The 18,663-nt window shown below is 48.2% G+C and overlaps 1 protein-coding gene across 1 annotated transcript in view; it reads left to right on the top strand.

The window, feature by feature from the left end:
* The window catches only part of LOC121576395 (low-density lipoprotein receptor class A domain-containing protein 3-like), a 136,604-nt gene that overhangs the window by 79,004 nt on the left and 38,937 nt on the right, over window positions 1-18,663 (top strand). The window contains exons 3-4 of the mRNA XM_041889495.1: window positions 3,681-3,806; window positions 6,154-6,288. Of these exons, the coding sequence (XP_041745429.1) occupies window positions 3,681-3,806; window positions 6,154-6,288 (261 nt within the window). The remainder of the gene's footprint in view (window positions 1-3,680; window positions 3,807-6,153; window positions 6,289-18,663) is intronic.

Here is an 18,663-nt window from a genome sequence, read left to right as displayed (position 1 = left end):
GAGGGAGAGAGTCACTTGAGGGGAAGAGGTAGGGGGATGGGGAGAGGGGAGGGGGGAGGTTAAAGAGCAATGCTCTGAGTGGAAAAAACAACAACATAGAAGTACTTCAATTTAGAGAGGTGGAGAGCAAGTACAGTGGTTCCTCAATTAAAAGTTGCGTCATATCACAGTATAGCGTGCGGTAAATCCCCCCCTCCACAAGGGTGCATCTCAATGGTCTTACTTTCCTCATCCCCTCTCTATGGTATGAGTAGATGATGAAGGAAAGGAGCAGACAAGAGGAGGCAGATTGAGACTTGACATCCATGTAGCAACCTCATACCCACAAATCATTCTCAGCTTGAATTATCACTTTCTTAGGAAGCCAAAAGAAATACAAACAAGACATGTGACAGACGGGAACCTGTTTTTATTGTTTTCAAAGTGAGACAGAGTGAGAGAAAATATGAAGAAAAAACAACAACCTTTGAGTTTTTCTTCATTGTTTGCAGTCAAATTAGTTTACATTTACACCTACACAGCCATGCCTGTTTAGATCATTGCTTTTATGTTGTGCTACAGCTCGGAGCCATGTATTTTTTCTCCCCAGCGTTTGTTTAATGAATGTGATATACCACCCATGCAAAATGGGCTTTAAGCGCTCAAGGCCTCCTCTGTGGCGGTAAGCAAAGGCTTCCCAGACTGTGCGCACACACACACACACACACCAGCCAGAAGAGGAGAATATGCGGGTGCTCTGCGTACCCCTCCCTCTACCACACATAATCGGCACAGCTTGAAAGAGCTCATAAATCGGCCTACCACAATGGATTATATGGGGAGAAATGTGAGCCCCTAGCATTTTGCATGGCGCTGTGCCAAGCCATGGACAGGCCGATTCTCTTTGTTATTAAAAGTGGGGAAAACACAGGGAGATGTTTGGGTGTTGGCTGGCTGAGAGATGTACTGTGTACCCACTCACTGCACCGCCTTTCCTGTGTCAGTGTTAGGGGGTTTGAGGCCTTGCTTTGTAATGCTGGGTTTTACTAGAGCCGCCTGTTATGTATGCAGTGTCTGTGCCCTAATACTGGTGGCTAACTGGTTGCTCAACTGGCTGCTAGCTATGCCACCTACTTGGTAACTCTCGTATGAGGTGGATTACAGAAAGTTCAATCTATACTATAGCGCCTGAGTTACTACATTTTCCAGGGGGAATTAAACGTTGACTAAAACACGTTTCATGTTTTGCCTTGCGCTCTCTCAAATAAATTCATTTACATTTTAGTCATTTAGCAGACGCTCTTATCCAGAGCAACTTACAGTTAGTGAATACATATTTTTTTATACTGGCCCCCCGTGGGAATCGAACCCACAACCCTGGCGTTGCAAACACCATGCTCTATCAACTGAGCTACATCCCTGCCGGCCATTCCCTCCCCTACCCTGGGCCAATTGTGCGCCGCCCATGAGTCTCCCGGTCGCGGCCGGCTGCGACAGAGCCTGGATTTGAACCAGGATCTCTAGTGGCACAGTTAGCACTGTGATGCAGTGCCTTAGACCACTGCGCCACTCAGGAGTACATTTCATTTCAATTGCAATTTAAGGACTTTATTGGCATGGGAAGCATGTTAAATAGATCATAAACATTACACTCACAAAAGTTCCAAAATAATAAAGATATTTCAAATGTCATATTATGTGCAAATAGTTAAAGTACAAAAAGGAAAATAAATAAACATAAATATGGGTTGTATTTACAATGGTGGTTGTTCTTCACTTGTTGCCCTTTTCTTGTGGCAACAGGTCACAAATATTGCTGCTGTGATGGCACACTGTGGTATTTCACCCAATAGATATGGGAGTTTATCAAAATTGGGTTTGTTTTTGAATTATTTGTGGGTCTCTGTAATGTGAGGGAAATATGTGCCTCTAATATGGTCATACATTTGGCAGGAGGTTAGGAAGTGCAGCTCAGTTTCCACCTCATTTTGAGGGCAGTGTGCACATAGCCTGTCTTCTCTTGAGAGCCAGGTCTGCCTACGGTGGCCTTTCTCAATAGCAAGGCTATGCTCACTGAGTCTGTACATAGTCAAAGCTTTCCTTTAGGTCAGTCACAGTGGTTAGGTATTCTGCCACTGTGTACTCTCTGTTTAGGGCCAAATAGCATTATTTTTTGTTGTGGATTCTTTCCAATGTCAAGTAATTATCTTTTTATTTTCTCATGATTTGGTTGGTTCTAATTGTGTTGCTGTCTTGGGGCTCTGTAAGGTCTGTTTGTGTTTGTGAACAGAGCCCCAGGACCAGCTTGCTTAGGGGACTCTTCTCCAGGTTCATCTCTCTGTAGGTGATGGCTTTGTTATGGAAGGTTTGTGAATCGCTTCCTTTTAGGTGGTTGTAGAATTTAACCGCTCTTTTCTGGATTTTGATAATTAGCGGGTATCACCCTAATTCTCCTCTGCATGCATTGTTTGGTGTTTTACATTGTACACTGAGGATATTTTTGCAGAATTCTGTCCCATTTTGTGAATTCTTGGTTGGTGAGCAGAACCCAGACTGGGTTCTATAACTGTTTAAAGTATTCTTAGCCAGATTCTAATTGGTATGTCAAATTTGATGTTCCTTTTGATGGCATAGAAGGCCCTTCTTGTCTTGTCTCTCAGATCATTCACAGCTTTGTGAAAGTTACCTGTGGCGCTGATGTTTAGGCCGAGGAATGTGTCGTTTTTTGTGTGCTCTAGGGCGACAGTGTCTAGATGGAATTTGTATTTGTGGTCCTGGCAACTGGACCTTTTTTGGAACACTATTATTTTTGTCTTACTGAGATTTACTGTCAGGTCCCAGGTCTGACAGAATCTGTGCAGAAGATCTAGGAGTTGCTGTAGGCCCTCCAGTTAGTGGATTTCAAATCTAGATAACGCTCTCTGGGGTGCTTTGATTTGCACAGTAGCATGTCCCAGATGGTGGTAGTAGTTTTAATATGGACTCATTTGCCATGGCAGGTTTGGGTCACGCTATGGGACAGACTCCATGGATCTATGCAAATCTATGCACTTCTCAAAACGCAAATCCAGGCCCTAGAAAGCCACTATCTGCAATGGATTGAAAAGCAGCCAAAGTAAACAAGGTCTTTCTGGTCTGACTTCTCCCCACGTTCTCTTTTTGTCTCTGTCTGCTTTCTGCCTGCTCTCCTTCCTAACTGCTTACCATTCTGTCTCCAACCAGTAGCTCTTAAGCTGAGGGCAGTATGCCTATAGAGAAAGTGCAAATAAGTACTGCAGGATAAGTAGAACTGATTAATTCACTGACCTTTAGTATAACAGAACAACAGTTCTGTATTATAAGTGCACCATTGCTAGAATGCCAATAAGAGGATATTTTAAGGCCATGAATGACACTCCATCAACATCATGTAATATACAGTGGTTGTCTGGTATAACACATCCCTCTCTCCCTACCATTCTCCTCCTCTCTCTCACTCCTTCTCTCCCACTCTCTCACTGTCCTCCTCTCCACCTCTCTCCTGCTGTCCTTCCCTCCTTCTCATTCTCTCCTTTCTTATCTCTCTCTCTCTCTTATCCCCACAGCTCAACTCTATTATGACACAACAGAATCCATAGACATTTCTGCCATCATCCTAAATAACAGACCCCTTCTCTCCACCCCCCTCTCTCCCTCTCTCTCTCCCCCTCTCCTCCCCACAGCCAAGATAAAGTCCAAGTGTGCTCCGACATTTTTCGCCTGTGCCAACGGGATCCACTGTATCATCGGGCGCTTCCGTTGTAACGGCTTCAGTGACTGTCCTGACGGGAGCGACGAGGAGAACTGCAGTGAGTATCCCATGGCAACCACCTCCCATCCCATAATAATCCTTACAACCGCAACCAATCATGACCCTAATATATAATTGTCATGGAAACTACTCTCTATTTAGCCACGTACTGTATTCACACTCTGTCACGCCCTGACTCAGAGGACGCTTATATGTTGAGTCAGGGTGTGTATATTCCTTGTTGTGTTTTTCTATGTTCTATTTTCTATGTTTAGTTCTAGTATGTCTAGATCTATGTTGGCCGGTGTGGTTCCCAATCAGAGGCAGCTGTCGCTCGTTGTCTCTGATTGGGGACCATACTTAGGCAGCCTATTGGCACTAGTGGGTTGTGGGATCTTGTTCCGTGTGAGGTATGTTGTTTGTTGAACCTTGGACTTCACGTTTCGTTTAGTTTGTTGTTTTGTCGTTGTGTTTATTCATTATAATATACATGTATGCATATCACGCTGCACCTTGGTCCGTCCCGTCTATAAACGAACGTGACAGAAGATCCCACCAGACCTGGACCAAGCAGTGTGCCGAGGAGGAGCAGAGAGGATGGACTTGGCAAGAAAGAGGGAGGCCCTGATCAGGGTGGAGAGGCAATCCCCCCAAAACATTTTTTGGGGCGGCACACGGTGTGGACGACGAGGCAGCAGGAGGCCGCGACAGGGCGGATCTGCTGGTTAGGAGAGGAGGCCACCAGATTACGGGGGCCATTGGTTCAGAGGGAGCAGAAGGAAGGTGTAGAGGCACGGCGAGAGGAGCTGGTTAGGCAAGCAAGTGGTGCGTGTCGCCAGTCCGGTCCGGCCCGTTCCTGCTCCCCGCACTAAGCCAGTGGTGCGTGTTCCCAGTACGGCCCGGCCCGTTCCTGCCCCTCGCACCAAGCCAGTGGTGCGCGTTGCCAGCCCGGCCCGGCCTGTTCCTGCCCCTCGCACCAAGCCAGTGGTACGCGTCGCCAGCCCGGTCCGGCCTGTTCCTGCCCCTCGCACCAAGCCAGTGGTGCGCGTCGCCAGCCCGGTCCGGCCTGTTCCTGTCCCTCGCACCAAGCCAGTGGTGCGCGTCGCCAGCCCGGCCCGGCCTGTTCCTGCCCCTCGCACCAAGCCAGTGGTGCGCGTCGCCAGCCCAGCCCGGCCTGTTCCTGTCCCTCGCACCAAGCCAGTGGTGTGCGTCGCCAGTGGTGTGCTGGGAGCTGCGCACTCTGAGAGCCGACCACATCATCTCCATTGCGTAATTGTCTGAATATTGTCATAAGATAATTCTGCCTAATTCTGCCCAGGCTTGGAACAAAGGCCAAGCAGCAAAGTGTTCTGATGTCTCTCATGCTAGTTGAGTTAGATTTTTTTATCTAATCAAAAACCCAGATCAAATGGTTTTACTGTATCTCTCGATCCTGTGTAATGTGTTACATTTTTTCATTACTTCCCTCTTCAAATTTCTCTATCTAAAATCCCAACGTTTCTGTTAAATTGGACTGTGTTACAGTATATGTTTTGGATTGAGGTTTCTCTTATTTTTTTGGACTGCTTCCGCTCTTCAGTTTAACACCTAAAGTGCCAGGCCACGAGGGACCCCACTTTGAGCCAATGACGTGTCTTTTGGGCGTGAACATTCTAACGGTCTAATAAATAAATGTCATGCTATTGGAAAAATAATCCTTTGGTTGGGTTTATGAAGGTCTTAGGTAACATTAGAATATGGGAAAAATGTGGTTAATGTTACTGTAGGCTACATGTAAAAATTAAAAACCACTAATGGAGTGCGTTTGCACAACTATAAAAAAAAAGCATGTGCATTGGAACACAGGAACAGCTTCATTTTACAATGACAAAACAAATACAAATACCCAAACCACTAAGACGCACGGTCAGCAAGACACACGGTCAAATAAAGAAAATATCAGTATCCTAAACATCAGTATAAGTGCCAAGTGTGCTTGATAAATAGTGAAAATCAGCACTAAAGCAAAAATAGTCCGTTATTGGACACATTATTTCTGGCCTCACTCGTGCTTACAGAGTGGCGTGTGTCTTCATGCAATGGAATCAGTTGGATCTCATTTAGCTGTTATCCCTTGTCCTTACAGTCGACACAAATATTTGTTGCTTTGTGTTGCTTGCAACACTTCCCATAAACATGTCACTTGCAGGTGGCACAGGTGTTGTAGGCTCTGTTCCGAGTGCATCTGCCCAGCTGGCAGTTTCTCCTCGCGGGGAGCTGTGCACAGTTTGGTCTCTGCACTTCTAGTGTTAAGGAGCTGGTGGTTATAAAAACAAATCAAAACAATGCCTACAGTATGTTTATCACATACCTAATCTCTAAACCCTGACCTCTAACCCCTGAGTCGTGTTGTGGTCCTCTCACAGCAGGTAACCCGCTGGTGTGCTTGGAGGCCCGCTTCAAGTGTCGTAACGGACGCTGTGTGGACCGCAGCTTCCTGTGTAACGGACAAGACAACTGTCAGGACAACAGTGATGAGGAACACTGCCTCACCACCGCAGGTAAGGAGTTACACGCTACATAACTACACGCTAGCTACACACTAACATGTCTACATGCTAATGACCACCATAGAAAGGCAGCCATACGTCAATTACTGTGACACTCTGGCTCCATGGACTTTGATATTTGAGCCAGGGTGTATTTTGTTTTGTTGGGTATTTGGGTGTATTTCGATGTTGGTAGTTCTGTTGTGTGTATTTCTAGGTTTGCCTTTCTGTTGGGTTCATTTCTAGGTTTGGTCTAAGACTCCCAATCGGAGGTAACGAGTGTCAGCTGTCGGCTCGTTATCTCTGATTGGGAGCCATATTTAATCTGTATGTTTTCTTGTTGGGTTTGTGGGTTTTTGTTCCTTTTGGTCAGTGTACCGTAGGACTTCACATTCGTCATTTGTTTGTTGTTTTCGTGGTTGCTTTTATTTAATAAAGTCATCATGTTCACTCCACGCGCTGCGTATTGGTCCGGTTCCTCAGACGATCGTGACAGAAAAACCCACCATCAAAGGACCAAGCAGCGTGTCAAGCGGCAACAGGACCCAGCTCCAAAGGCTTCCTGGACATGGGAGGAGATTTTGGACGGAAAGGGGTCCTGGACTTGGGAGGAGATCCTGGATGGGATGGATCGCCGTCCATGGAGCGAAACGGTGGAGAGGCGACGGCGAGAGGAGCAACGGCGTCAGCAGGGCCATCGTCGGAAGGTCGAGAGGCAACCCCAAAAAGTTTTTTGGGGGGGGCACATGGCTTGGGCGGCTGGGCAGCAGGAGGCTGCCACAGGGCTGACGGAGGCAGAGAAGGGGCGTATTCAAGAGGCAACCAGGTTACGGGGGTCACTGGGCAAAGTAGGGAAAGGAGATGTAGAGGCACGGCGAGTGGTACTGGGGTGTATTACCAGTCCGGTCCGGCCCGTTCCAGTTCCCGGGGTAGAGCCAGTGGTGTGTGCCTCCAGTAGGGTCCGGCCTGTTACGACCCCTCGCACCAAGTGTACGGTGCGCGTCTCCAGCCCGGCTCGGCCTGTTCCGGCCACTCGCACCAGGGATACGGTGCGCTTCGCCAGCCCAGCGCGGCCTGTTCGGCCACTCGCACCAGGGATACGGTGCGCGTCGCCAGCCCGGCCCGGCCTGTTCCGGCCACTCGCACCAGGGATACGGTGCGCGTCGCCAGCCCGGCCCGGCCTGTTCCGGCCACTCGCACCAGGGAAACGGTGCGCGTCGCCAGCCTTTTCCCACCAGTGCATACACCACGCACCAAGCCTCCTGTGTGTTCCCCGAGTCCTGTGCGTCCTGTTGCTGCTCTCCGCACTAGGCGTTATGTGAGTCCCCAGGGTCCAGCATGCCCTGTTCCGGCTCCCCGCACTAGGCGTTATGTGAGTCCCCAGGGTCCAGCATGCCCTGTTCCGGCTCTCCGCACTAGGCGTTATGTGAGTCCCCAGGGTCCAGCATGCCCTGTTCCGGCTCCCCGCACTAGGCGTTATGTGAGTCCCCCGGGTCCAGCATGCCCTGTTCCGGCTCTCCGCACTAGGCGTTATGTGAGTCCCCAGGGTCCAGCATGCCCTGTTCCGGCTCTCCGCACTAGGCGTTATGTGCGTTCCCAGGGTCCAGCAAGCCCTGTTGCTTCTCTCCGCACTAGCCCTGAGATGCGTGTCCTCAGCCCGGTACCTCCTGTTCCGGCACCACGCACAAGGCCTACGATGCGCCTCAGACGGCCAGAGTCTGCCGTCTGCCCAACGGGGCCTGAACTGTCCGTCTGCCCAACGCCGTCTGAACTGCCCGTCTGCCCAACGCCGTCTGAACTGTCCGTCTGCCAAGCGCCGCAGGAACTGCCCGTCTGTACTGAGCCTGCAAAGCCGCCCGTCTGCCATGAGCCTTCAGAGCCGTCCGCCAGACCGGAGCCGCTAGAGCTCTCCGCCAGACAGGATCAGCCAGAGCCTTCCGCCAGACAGGATCAGCCAGAGCCTTCCGCCAGACAGGATCAGCCAGAGCCTTCCGCCAGACAGGATCAGCCAGAGCCTTCCGCCAGACAGGATCAGCCAGAGCCTTCCGCCAGACAGGATCAGCCAGAGCCTTCCGCCAGACAGGATCAGCCAGAGCCTTCCGCCAGACAGGATCAGCCAGAGCCTTCTGCCAGACAGGATCAGCCAGAGCCTTCTGCCAGACAGGATCAGCCAGAGCCTTCCGCCAGCCAGGATCCGCCAGAGCCGTCCAGCCAGGATCCGCCAGAGCCGTCCAGCCAGGATCCGCCAGAGCCCCTTAGTCAGGTACTGTCCCTTAGTCCGGTGCTGCCCCTTAGTCCGGTGCCGCCCCTTAATCCAGTGGGGGTTAGTTGGGGGTGGTCATGTGGAGGGGGGCTACGGAGGCGGATAGTGACTAAGGTGGGGTGGGGACCACGACCTGGGCCAGAGCCGCCACCATGGACAGACGCCCACCCTGACCCTCCCCTAGACTGTATGCTGGTGCGCCCGGAGTGCGCACCTTTAGGGGGGGGTACTGTGACACTCTGGCTCCATGGACTTTGATATTTGAGCCAGGGGTGTATTTTGTTTTGTTGGGTATTTGGGTGTATTTCGATGTTGGTAGTTCTGTTGTGTGTATTTCTAGGTTTGCCTTTCTGTTGGGTTCATTTCTAGGTTTGGTCTAAGACTCCCAGTCGGAGGTAACGAGTGTCAGCTGTCGGCTCGTTATCTCTGATTGGGAGCCATATTTAATCTGTATGTTTTCTTGTTGGGTTTGTGGGTTTTTGTTCCTTTTGGTCAGTGTACCGTAGGACTTCACATTCGTCATTTGTTTGTTGTTTTCGTGGTTGCTTTTATTTAATAAAGTCATCATGTTCACTCCACGCGCTGCGTATTGGTCCGGTTCCTCAGACGATCGTGACAATTACATGCCAACTACATGTAACAGAGCAGTATTGCCTGACCACCGCAGGTATGCAGCTGCATGCTAACTACACACAAACTACATGCTATCACGGCTACAAGCTAATGGGATCACAATCACAAGGCACCATTATTATCCTTAACAGTGTTCACTAGGATTCAATACTTGGCTTCCTCTTGCACTCCAAGCCAACTTTTGCAGACTTTAAGTCAGAAGCAAGACTCTAGCTTGTTGTTCCTGCAGAGACAGTTGACATGTTCCTCCATACACATCTCCCAGACCCCCGTGGCCTTCAGAACAGATTACAGCACAGCAGAGAAGTGAAGCTCAGGGTTTACCGTGTTTATTTTCCCTCTGTGCTGAGGAGGAGCAGGGGGAGTTTAATCTACATAACACACACGCGCAAAGGTATACACACACACACACACCATCTATGTTCCCTCCCCTAGCAGTTCCTCTCTCTCTCTAAAATAAGAGCAGAGGTGCTGCAGGTGACAGATAAGGCACACAATATCTCCTTTAAGACACCTGAGCTCAGCCCACAATCCCCTCTTTGTCTCCACACTCCCCTCTTCTTCTCCTTCACCTCTCCTACTGTCCTCTTCCCCCACACCCCTCTTCTTCTATATATATTCTCCTCCACCTCTCTTCCTGTCCTCCCCCACACCCCTCTTCTTCAATATATATTCTCATCGACCTCTCTTCCTATCCTTCTCCCCCACACCCCTCTTCTTCTATATATATTCTCCTCCACCTCTCTTCCTGTCCTTCTCCCCCACACCCCTCTTCTTCTATATATATTCTCCTCCACCTCTCTTCCTATCCTTCTCCCCCACACCCCTCTTCTTCTATATATTCTCCTCCACCTCTCTTCCTGTCCTTCTCCCCCACACCCCTCTTCTTCTATATATATTCTCCTCCACCTCTCTTCCTGTCCTTCTCCCCCACACCCCTCTTCTTCTATATATATATTCTCCTCCACCTCTCTTCCTGTCCTTCTCCCCCACACCCCTCTTCTTCTATATACAGTGGGGGGGAAAAGTATTTAGTCAGCCACCAATTGTGCAAGTTCTCCCACTTAAAAAGATGAGAGATGCCTGTAATTCATCATAGGTACACGTCAACTATGACAGACAAAATGAGAAAAAAAAATCCAGAAAATCACATTGTAGGATTTTTAATGAATTTATTTGCAAATTATGGTGGAAAATAAGTATTTGGTCAATAACAAAAGTTTCTCAATACTTTGTTATATACCCTTTGTTGGCAATGACACAGGTCAAACGTTTGCTGTAAGTCTTCACAAGGTTTTCACACACTGTTGCTGGTATTTTGGCCAATTCCTCCATGCAGATCTCCTCTAGAGCAGTGATGTTTTGGGGCTGTCGCTGGGCAACACGGACTTTCAACTCCCTCCAAAGATGTTCTATGGGGTTGAGATCTGGAGACTGGCTAGGCCACTCCAGGACCTTGAAATGCTTCTTACGAAGCCACTCCTTCGTTGCCCGGGCGGTGTGTTTGGGATCATTGTCATGCTGAAAGACCCAGCCACGTTTCATGTTCAATGCCCTTGCTGATGGAAGGAGGTTTTCACTCAAAATCTCACGATACATGGCCCCATTCATTCTTTCCTTTACACGGATCAGTCGTCCTGGTCCCTTTGCAGAAAAAACAGCCCCAAAGCATGATGTTTCCACCCCCATGCTTCACAGTAGGTATGGTGTTCTTTGGATGCAACTCAGCATTCTTTGTCCTCCAAACACGACGAGTTGAGTTTTTACCAAAAAGTTATATTTTGGTTTCATCTGACCATATGACATTCTCCCAATCCTCTTCTGGATCATCCAAATGCACACTAGCAAACTTCAGACGGGCCTGGACATGTACTGGCTTAAGCAGGGGGACACGTCTGGCACTGCAGAATTTGAGTCCCTGGCGGCGTAGTGTGTTACTGATGGTAGGCTTTGTTACTTTGGTCCTAGCTCTCTGCAGGTCATTCACTAGGTCCCCCCGTGTGGTTCTGGGATTTTTGCTCACCGTTCTTGTGATCATTTTGACCCCATGGGGTGAGATCTTGCGTGGAGCCCTAGATCGAGGGAGATTATCAGTGGTCTTGTATGTCTTCCATTTCCTAATAATTGCTTCCACAGTTGATTTCTTCAAACCAAGCTGCTTACCTATTGCAGATTCAGTCTTCCCAGCCTGGTGCAGGTCTACAATTTAGTTTCTGGTGTCCTTTGACAGCTCTTTGGTCTTGGCCATAGTGGAGTTTGGAGTGTGACTGTTTGAGGTTGTGGACAGGTGTCTTTTATACTGATAACAAGTTCAAACAGGTGCCATTAATACAGGTAACGAGTGGAGGACAGAGGAGCCTCTTAAAGAAGAAGTTACAGGTCTGTGAGAGCCAGAAATCTTGCTTGTTTGTAGGTGACCAAATACTTATTTTCCACCATAATTTGCAAATAAATTCATTAAAAATCCTACAATGTGATTTTCTGGAAAAAAAAATCTAAATTTGTCTGTCATAGTTGACGTGTACCTATGATGAAAATTACAGGCCTCTCTCATCTTTTTAAGTGGGAGAACATGCACAATTGGTGGCTGACTAAATACTTTTTTCCCCCACTGTATATTCTGCTCCACCTCTCTTCCTGTCCTTCTCCCCACACTCACTGCTTCTTTTCCTCTGCGTCTCTTCCTGTCCTCTTCCCCCACACTCCCCTCTTCTTCTCTTCCACTCCCCTTTTCTTCTCTTTCGCCTCTTCTCATCATACTCATTTTCTTTTTCTCTGCCTCTACTCCTCTCTTCCTCCCCCACATGTCATTTTTCTTTCCTCCTCCTTTTCCTCCTCATCTCCCCCACCTTCACCCCCACTACACTCTTTTTCTTCTCCTCAGCCTGTCCTCCTCTCCTCCTATCCTACTCTCTGGTGAAAGTCCACCTAGTCACCTCCCTGGATTGTGTATCTGCTAGGTCGGACATCTCCTGTAGTCGAATGCTGTTTGGGTTACCTGCCTCTAAGGTGTCTGATAATTAAATCTATCTTTCCATTGTTTTATTCCTGCAATCTGATTTAGGCCATTTGGCACTGTTGCCATGGAGATGGTCGCTATGTTGTTTATCTATTTATTTATTGCATATTTGGTTTTGGAGGAGAGAAGTGGCGAAGTGGCGAACAATGCAATGTAACAATATACAGGCATCTATAAATGCACTGATCCAATAACTGCACAGAGAGAAAGAGAGGGATATGAGAGATACATAGAGGGAAGGAAAGGGGGAGTAATATAGGGTGAGTAAGAAGATGATAGAGAGAGAATACGAGAAGAATAGAGAGCAATAGAAAAGACATGAGAGGTTGGAAGAGAGGCTAAGGGGGGTTTGAGATACATTTACATTTTACATTTTAGTCATTTAGCAGACGCTCTTATCCAGAGTGACTTACAGTTAGTGAGTGCATACATTTTCATACTGGCCCCCCGTGGGAATCTAACCCACAACCCTGGCGTTGCAAACACCATGCTCTACCAACTGAGCTACAGGATGCCTGTAGAGGGATAAATCCAGAAAAGAGCCGTTAAATTCTACAACCATCTAAAAGGAAGGGATTCCCAAACCTTCCATAACAAAGCCATCACCTGCAGAGAGATGAACCTGGAGAAGAGTCTCATAAGCAAGCTGGTCCTGGGGCTCTGTTCACAAACTCAAACAGACCCCACAAAGCCTCAGGACAGCAACACAACTTGACCCAACCAAATCATGAGAAAACAAAAAGATAATTACTTGACACATTGGAAATAATTAACAAAAAAACAGAGCAAACTAGAACTCTATTTGGTCCTAAACAGAGAGTGCACAGCGGCAGAATACCTGACCACTGTGACTGACACAAAATTAAGGAAAGCTTTGACTATGTACAGACTCAGTGAGCATAGACTTGCTATTGAGAAAGGCCGCCGTAGGCAGACCTGGCTCTCAAGAGAAGACAGGCTATGTGCACACTGCCCAGAAAATGAGGTGGAAACTGAGCTGCACTTCCTAACCTCCTGCCAAATGTATGACCATATTAGAGACACATATTTCCCTCAGATTACACAGACCCACAAAGAATTTGAAAACAAACTCCAATATCTATTGGGTGAAAAACCACAGTGTGCCCTTTGTACTTTAACTATTTGCACATCGTTACAACACTGTGTATAGACATAATATGACATTTGAAATGTCTTTATTCTTTTGGAACTTTTGTGAATGTAATGTTTACTGTTTATTTTTGATTGTTTATTTGACTTTTGTTTATCTACTTCACTTGCTTTGGCAATGTAAACATATGTTTCCCATGCCAATGAAGGAAGAAAGGAAGGAGTGAGAGAGAGAGAGAGAGAGAGAGAGAGAGAGAGAGAGAGAGAGAGAGAGAGAGAGAGAGAGAGAGAGAGAGAGAGAGAGAGAGAGAGAGAGAGAGAGAGAGAGAGAGAGAGAGAGAGAGAGAGAGAGAGAGAGAGAGAGAGAGAGAGAATTTCCTTTTCCTCTAAAATCTGTTTGGGTGTTGGAGGGGGTTAGGGACGGGGACCCCCCCCCACACACACTTGAGTACTGGGGTCCAGAGAAACATTCTGTATACTGTGATGTCACGAGAGGCTGGGTCCTGGAGGGACGTTACATCCCCCTGAGGTGGCTGCAAACCCAGACAGCTATGGCTCCATCTGCTGGTATGGTCGGGAACTCCACCCCTCTATGGCCAATCTTCCCACGCAGCTGAAACAAATCAGGAGCTGATGAGCTGAAGGTTTGGGAAGGAAGAGACACTGAGGGAGTGTGGGGGGGTGAAGAGACACAGTCTCCAACCTGGGCTCTCTGGAGGACAAGAGTGCTGCACGTCCACTTCCATGAGGAATATAAGGATTTGGAGATACTTACCTTTGGGAAATACTCACCTTTGGATATATGCACCTGTGGAAATACGGGAGAGACATTTGGAAGGACTTTTTGCTGGGTTGGCCACTAGCTGCAACGTGGACTACAGTAAGGCTGGGGAAAAGTTATCTGAGCGAGTGAGAATTATGATTTTGGATGTGGAAGAGACATCCCTGAACTGTTAACCCTTAAAGAGCCACAAGAGAACAGAATTTTGTTATATTTTCGTTAATTTCCCAAGACCTATAATAAAATCCTTGTTTTGTTTGAACCTTGTCTCCTTGCACTACTTGAGCAATCCCGCTGAAAGCTGTGTAGCCTCGTGACGTCACAGATGGTGGAGAATACGGGCACGCTCAAGCGTTAATAGTGCATGTCAGAGGAGGATACCGAAGGTTTGATCACCCAGTTTTCCAAGTTGGCCGTAGGCTCCCGCCCGACTGAAATGGAGGACATATTGAAAGCCCTTGTTGCTGGCCAGCAAGCCCAGATGCAAGCAAACGTGGCTCTCTTGGAGGAGCAAAAGAAAGCCAACCTTCTGAAGGCAGAGGAATTGCAGTTGCAGAGACAGAGGGTGGTCCAAAATACCCGCCCAATAAAGGCAAGTGACTTTATATCTAAGATGGGAGCTACCGATGACATTGAGGCATACCTGCATGCATTTGAGGCCACGGCCACTAGGGAAGCCTGGCCCAAGCAACAGTGGGTTGGTCTGTTAGCCCCCCTTTCTAACCGGGGAATCGCTGAATGCTGTCCGGGACCTGGGCCCTGACCAGGTTACTGACTATGATGCCCTGAAGTCTGAGATCCTCAGCAGATATGGACTCACAAAGTTTGGTATGGCCCAGCGCTTTCACAGTTGGACCTTCCAACCAGACCAACCTCCTCGGGCGCAGATGCATGAACTTGTCCGAATCGCAAGGAAATGGCTGGATCCGCAGAGGAATACAGCAGCGGCGGTGGTGGAGGCCGTTGTGGTGGATCGTTACCTACGCGCCCTGCCTTATGAGGCAAAACGGTTCATCAGTCAACAGGCCTTGACCACGGCTGATCTGACCGTGGAAGCTGTGGAAAAGTACCAGGCCACAGCGGAGATGCTGAATGCTTCCCGAAAAGACCCCAGGAGTGCGGCCCCACCACAAATGGGAAGAACCCGTCCAAAGGACCCCAAGGTCTCGAACCCAGCCACGTCAGGACTTATCCCGGCTCCAGGGGGGAGCCAGAAACCAGGCGGGTCCAAGAAGAGTACACCAGGAGGGGGAAACTCGACAGTGTTACCGGTGTGGGGAGATGGGACATATCTCCTGGCAGTGTGGGAAACCAGCCGATGAACCTATGCCCACTGCGGAGTCCTCCAGCTCAGCACCCACACACCGTTTTGCCTCGCTCTTGGGAGTCGTAGATGGCGGCCCAGATCGACCCCCCACCTGCCCGGTAACTGTGAATCACCATGATGTGGAGGCCTTACTGGATTCTGGTAGCCGGGCCACCCTGGTGCGTAAGGATTTGGTGGGCCCAACGTGTCTGACCCCGGGGAAAGTCCTCCCAGTTTCCTGTGTCCATGGGGACACCAGAGAATACCCCATTACTGAACTTACAATGACCAGCACACGGGGAACCATACACACGACGGCGGGGGTGGTTGATTCCCTCCCCGTCCCTGTCCTAATTGGACGAGACTGCCCAGCCTTTTACCCACTCTGGAGAGAGTCTCAGGAGAGGATAACCCGAGTACCTCGGAAACGGAGAGGCAAGACTCATCCTGGGAAGGCTCCGGTGCAATCCTCCGAATTACTCACTCCCGCCCGGGCTCTGATAGGGATGGCAGGTGCCCAGACCGACACAGAGACGGAGCTACAGAATCTGGACAAAGAACTGTCTGGTCTGAAGGGGACCGCTGAGAGGTATCGTTTGTTAAAGCAACAGTTAGACATGAAGACAGAAGAGTTAGATATCCTCCAGGCTAAACTCCAACAGAGCTCCTTCCATAAGCAACAGGAGGAGCTGGAGAGGCTGCGCAGGACCATCGAGGAGTGTGAGGAGACCCTGCGCAGTAGTAAGGAGGTCCAGAAGAAGGCAGAGGAGAAGTACAAGGTGTTGGAGAACAAGATGAAGAATGCGGAGGCAGAGAGAGAGAAGGAACTGAAAGCTGCTCAACAGAAGCTAAACTCTGCTAAAACCAAGGCTGATGCGTTCAGTAAGAAACTCAAGGAGAGACAACAGGAGGCTGAGTCCCTGGTCCTAGAGGTGGAGGAGTTGAAGAGAGAGCAGGCTGGCAAGCACCACGGCAATGCGGGACGCCCTCTCCCGGCGTGATGCCTTCTTCGCTGCCTTTACCCCGACGAGGACGTCGGTCCCGAGGAGGGGATGTGTGATGTCACGAGAGGCTGGGTCCTGGAGGGACGTTACATCCCCCTGAGGTGGCTGCAAACCCAGACAGCTATGGCTCCATCTGCTGGTATGGTCGGGAACTCCACCCCTCTATGGCCAATCTTCCCACGCAGCTGAAACAAATCAGGAGCTGATGAGCTGAAGGTTTGGGAAGGGAAGAGACACTGAGGGAGTGTGTGGGGGGTGAAGAGACACAGTCTCCAACCTGGGCTCTCTGGAGGACAAGAGTGCTGCACGTCCACTTCCATGAGGAATATAAGGATTTGGAGATACTTACCTTTGGGAAATACTCACCTTTGGATATATGCACCTGTGGAAATACGGGAGAGACATTTGGAAGGACTTTTTGCTGGGTTGGCCACTAGCTGCAACGTGGACTACAGTAAGGCTGGGGAAAAGTTATCTGAGCGAGTGAGAATTATGATTTTGGATGTGGAAGAGACATCCCTGAACTGTTAACCCTTAAAGAGCCACAAGATAACAGAATTTTGTTATATTTTCGTTAATTTCCCAAGACCTATAATAAAATCCTTGTTTTGTTTGAACCTTGTCTCCTTGCACTACTTGAGCAATCCCGCTGAAAGCTGTGTAGCCTCTCGTGACGTCACAATACCCAAGCACCAAACACACACACTAAAGCAATAATACACCCAGTATAACTCCCTGACCTTCAGCAGTCTAATATCAGTAAGTTTGTGAATGTGAAATGGTGTGAGACATGCAGAGAGCTGCTTAATGCCAGACTGTGGAAAAAGTATTCTCTTTGAGATGGAAAGTTGGAGAGAGTTTATTTTCTAAGTAATAATCTTAATTCACAGAATTAGTAAAAGTTATTTCAAATCTGCTAAGGACATTCTTTCAAAGTACAGCCATTGAATTGTCTCAGTAGACTAATAGACACAGTGTATTATGCACATGATGATGTTGGAGTGATTCATTCTCACATCTGATGACCATCCTTGCTAAAGTTCTGAGAAAGAGATGGAGAGAAAGAAAACAAAGAGAAATAGAGTTAAAGGAGGGTTTGATGGGTGGGTAAGCTTTCAACTGGCTTTGTGGATTTCTGAAGACATGGCATGTTTGTCTGATCACCGGTATCAAAGGCTTTTGTTTTGGCATGCTCCCTGTGTGCGCACGCCCGTCTGTGTGTGCGTGCGTGTTTGAATAATCAGCACCTCCCTCTTCAGTGGACTGTAGAAAACATAGATCATTTTCAAAGTTAGTTACCTATATTTCCACTTTTCGAACATTTTAACAAACATTTTCAAATAGAGTTTATCATAAAATATTTACATTCCAAACAATATCCAGGAATTCAGAAATGCAGTGTGGATTATGCTAGTGTCTTTATGTAGAGTAGAGCACACGAAGGCTCTGAAAAACCTCTCCATTATTGCGCGCATTCGCATCCACTTTCAACCAAAGCTCTGATTCATGTCCTCAGTCCCAAACCTTACTCACATTTCAGCATCTAAGGCGCATTTCAATACAGATGCAATGTTTGTTGGACACATTTACATGTCATTTGCATTCATAACCCTTTGCATCACAACAAAAACTATTTATAACCAACCTTCCTCCTCAAGGGTATGCTGCAGCATTAGTTTAAGGGAACGAACCCTAGTGACTTCCTTTGTTTTCCACTCCCCCTCACAGATACTCACACTGTACATCCTGATTGTTTGGAGGCCTGGTGACCAGTAAACTGAAGGGTTTCAATGCTAAATATGTGGCAACTACAAACACTATACAAACATTATCATATGCAACACACATACATACTTCATAAATTTGAAAAATGCTGTAGAGTACACACACACACAAACATACACACACACACACATACACACACACACACCAATACACAGTGATACCTTCAGGGCCTGCAGTCCAGTCTCATGCTAAACTGAAACCCTCTCATTGTAAATATGTCCCTTGCTGCTTCAGTAACCATACAACTGTCACAACATGTATTTGGTCACATTACTTTCCCTGCCACCGACCCCATCAGTGTAATCAGTGACCTACAAGTCCATAGAGGACTGTCAGACAGCCAATTAAATCTAAGAAGATACCCAGAGGGAGCAGGGAGAGAGGTTGACAAGGCTGTGTTGGTAATTGAATAACCATGTAACTGGCGGTTATGGATGAAGACCATCATGAAAATAAAATAACCATCAAAACCTTGTAAATAGACCT

The sequence above is a fragment of the Coregonus clupeaformis genome, chromosome 11, assembly GCF_020615455.1.
Source record: "Coregonus clupeaformis isolate EN_2021a chromosome 11, ASM2061545v1, whole genome shotgun sequence".
NCBI classification, from domain to species: domain Eukaryota; kingdom Metazoa; phylum Chordata; class Actinopteri; order Salmoniformes; family Salmonidae; genus Coregonus; species Coregonus clupeaformis.
The sequence above is the reverse complement of the archived record's forward strand: the minus strand, read 5'-3'. Positions and strand labels throughout refer to the sequence as shown.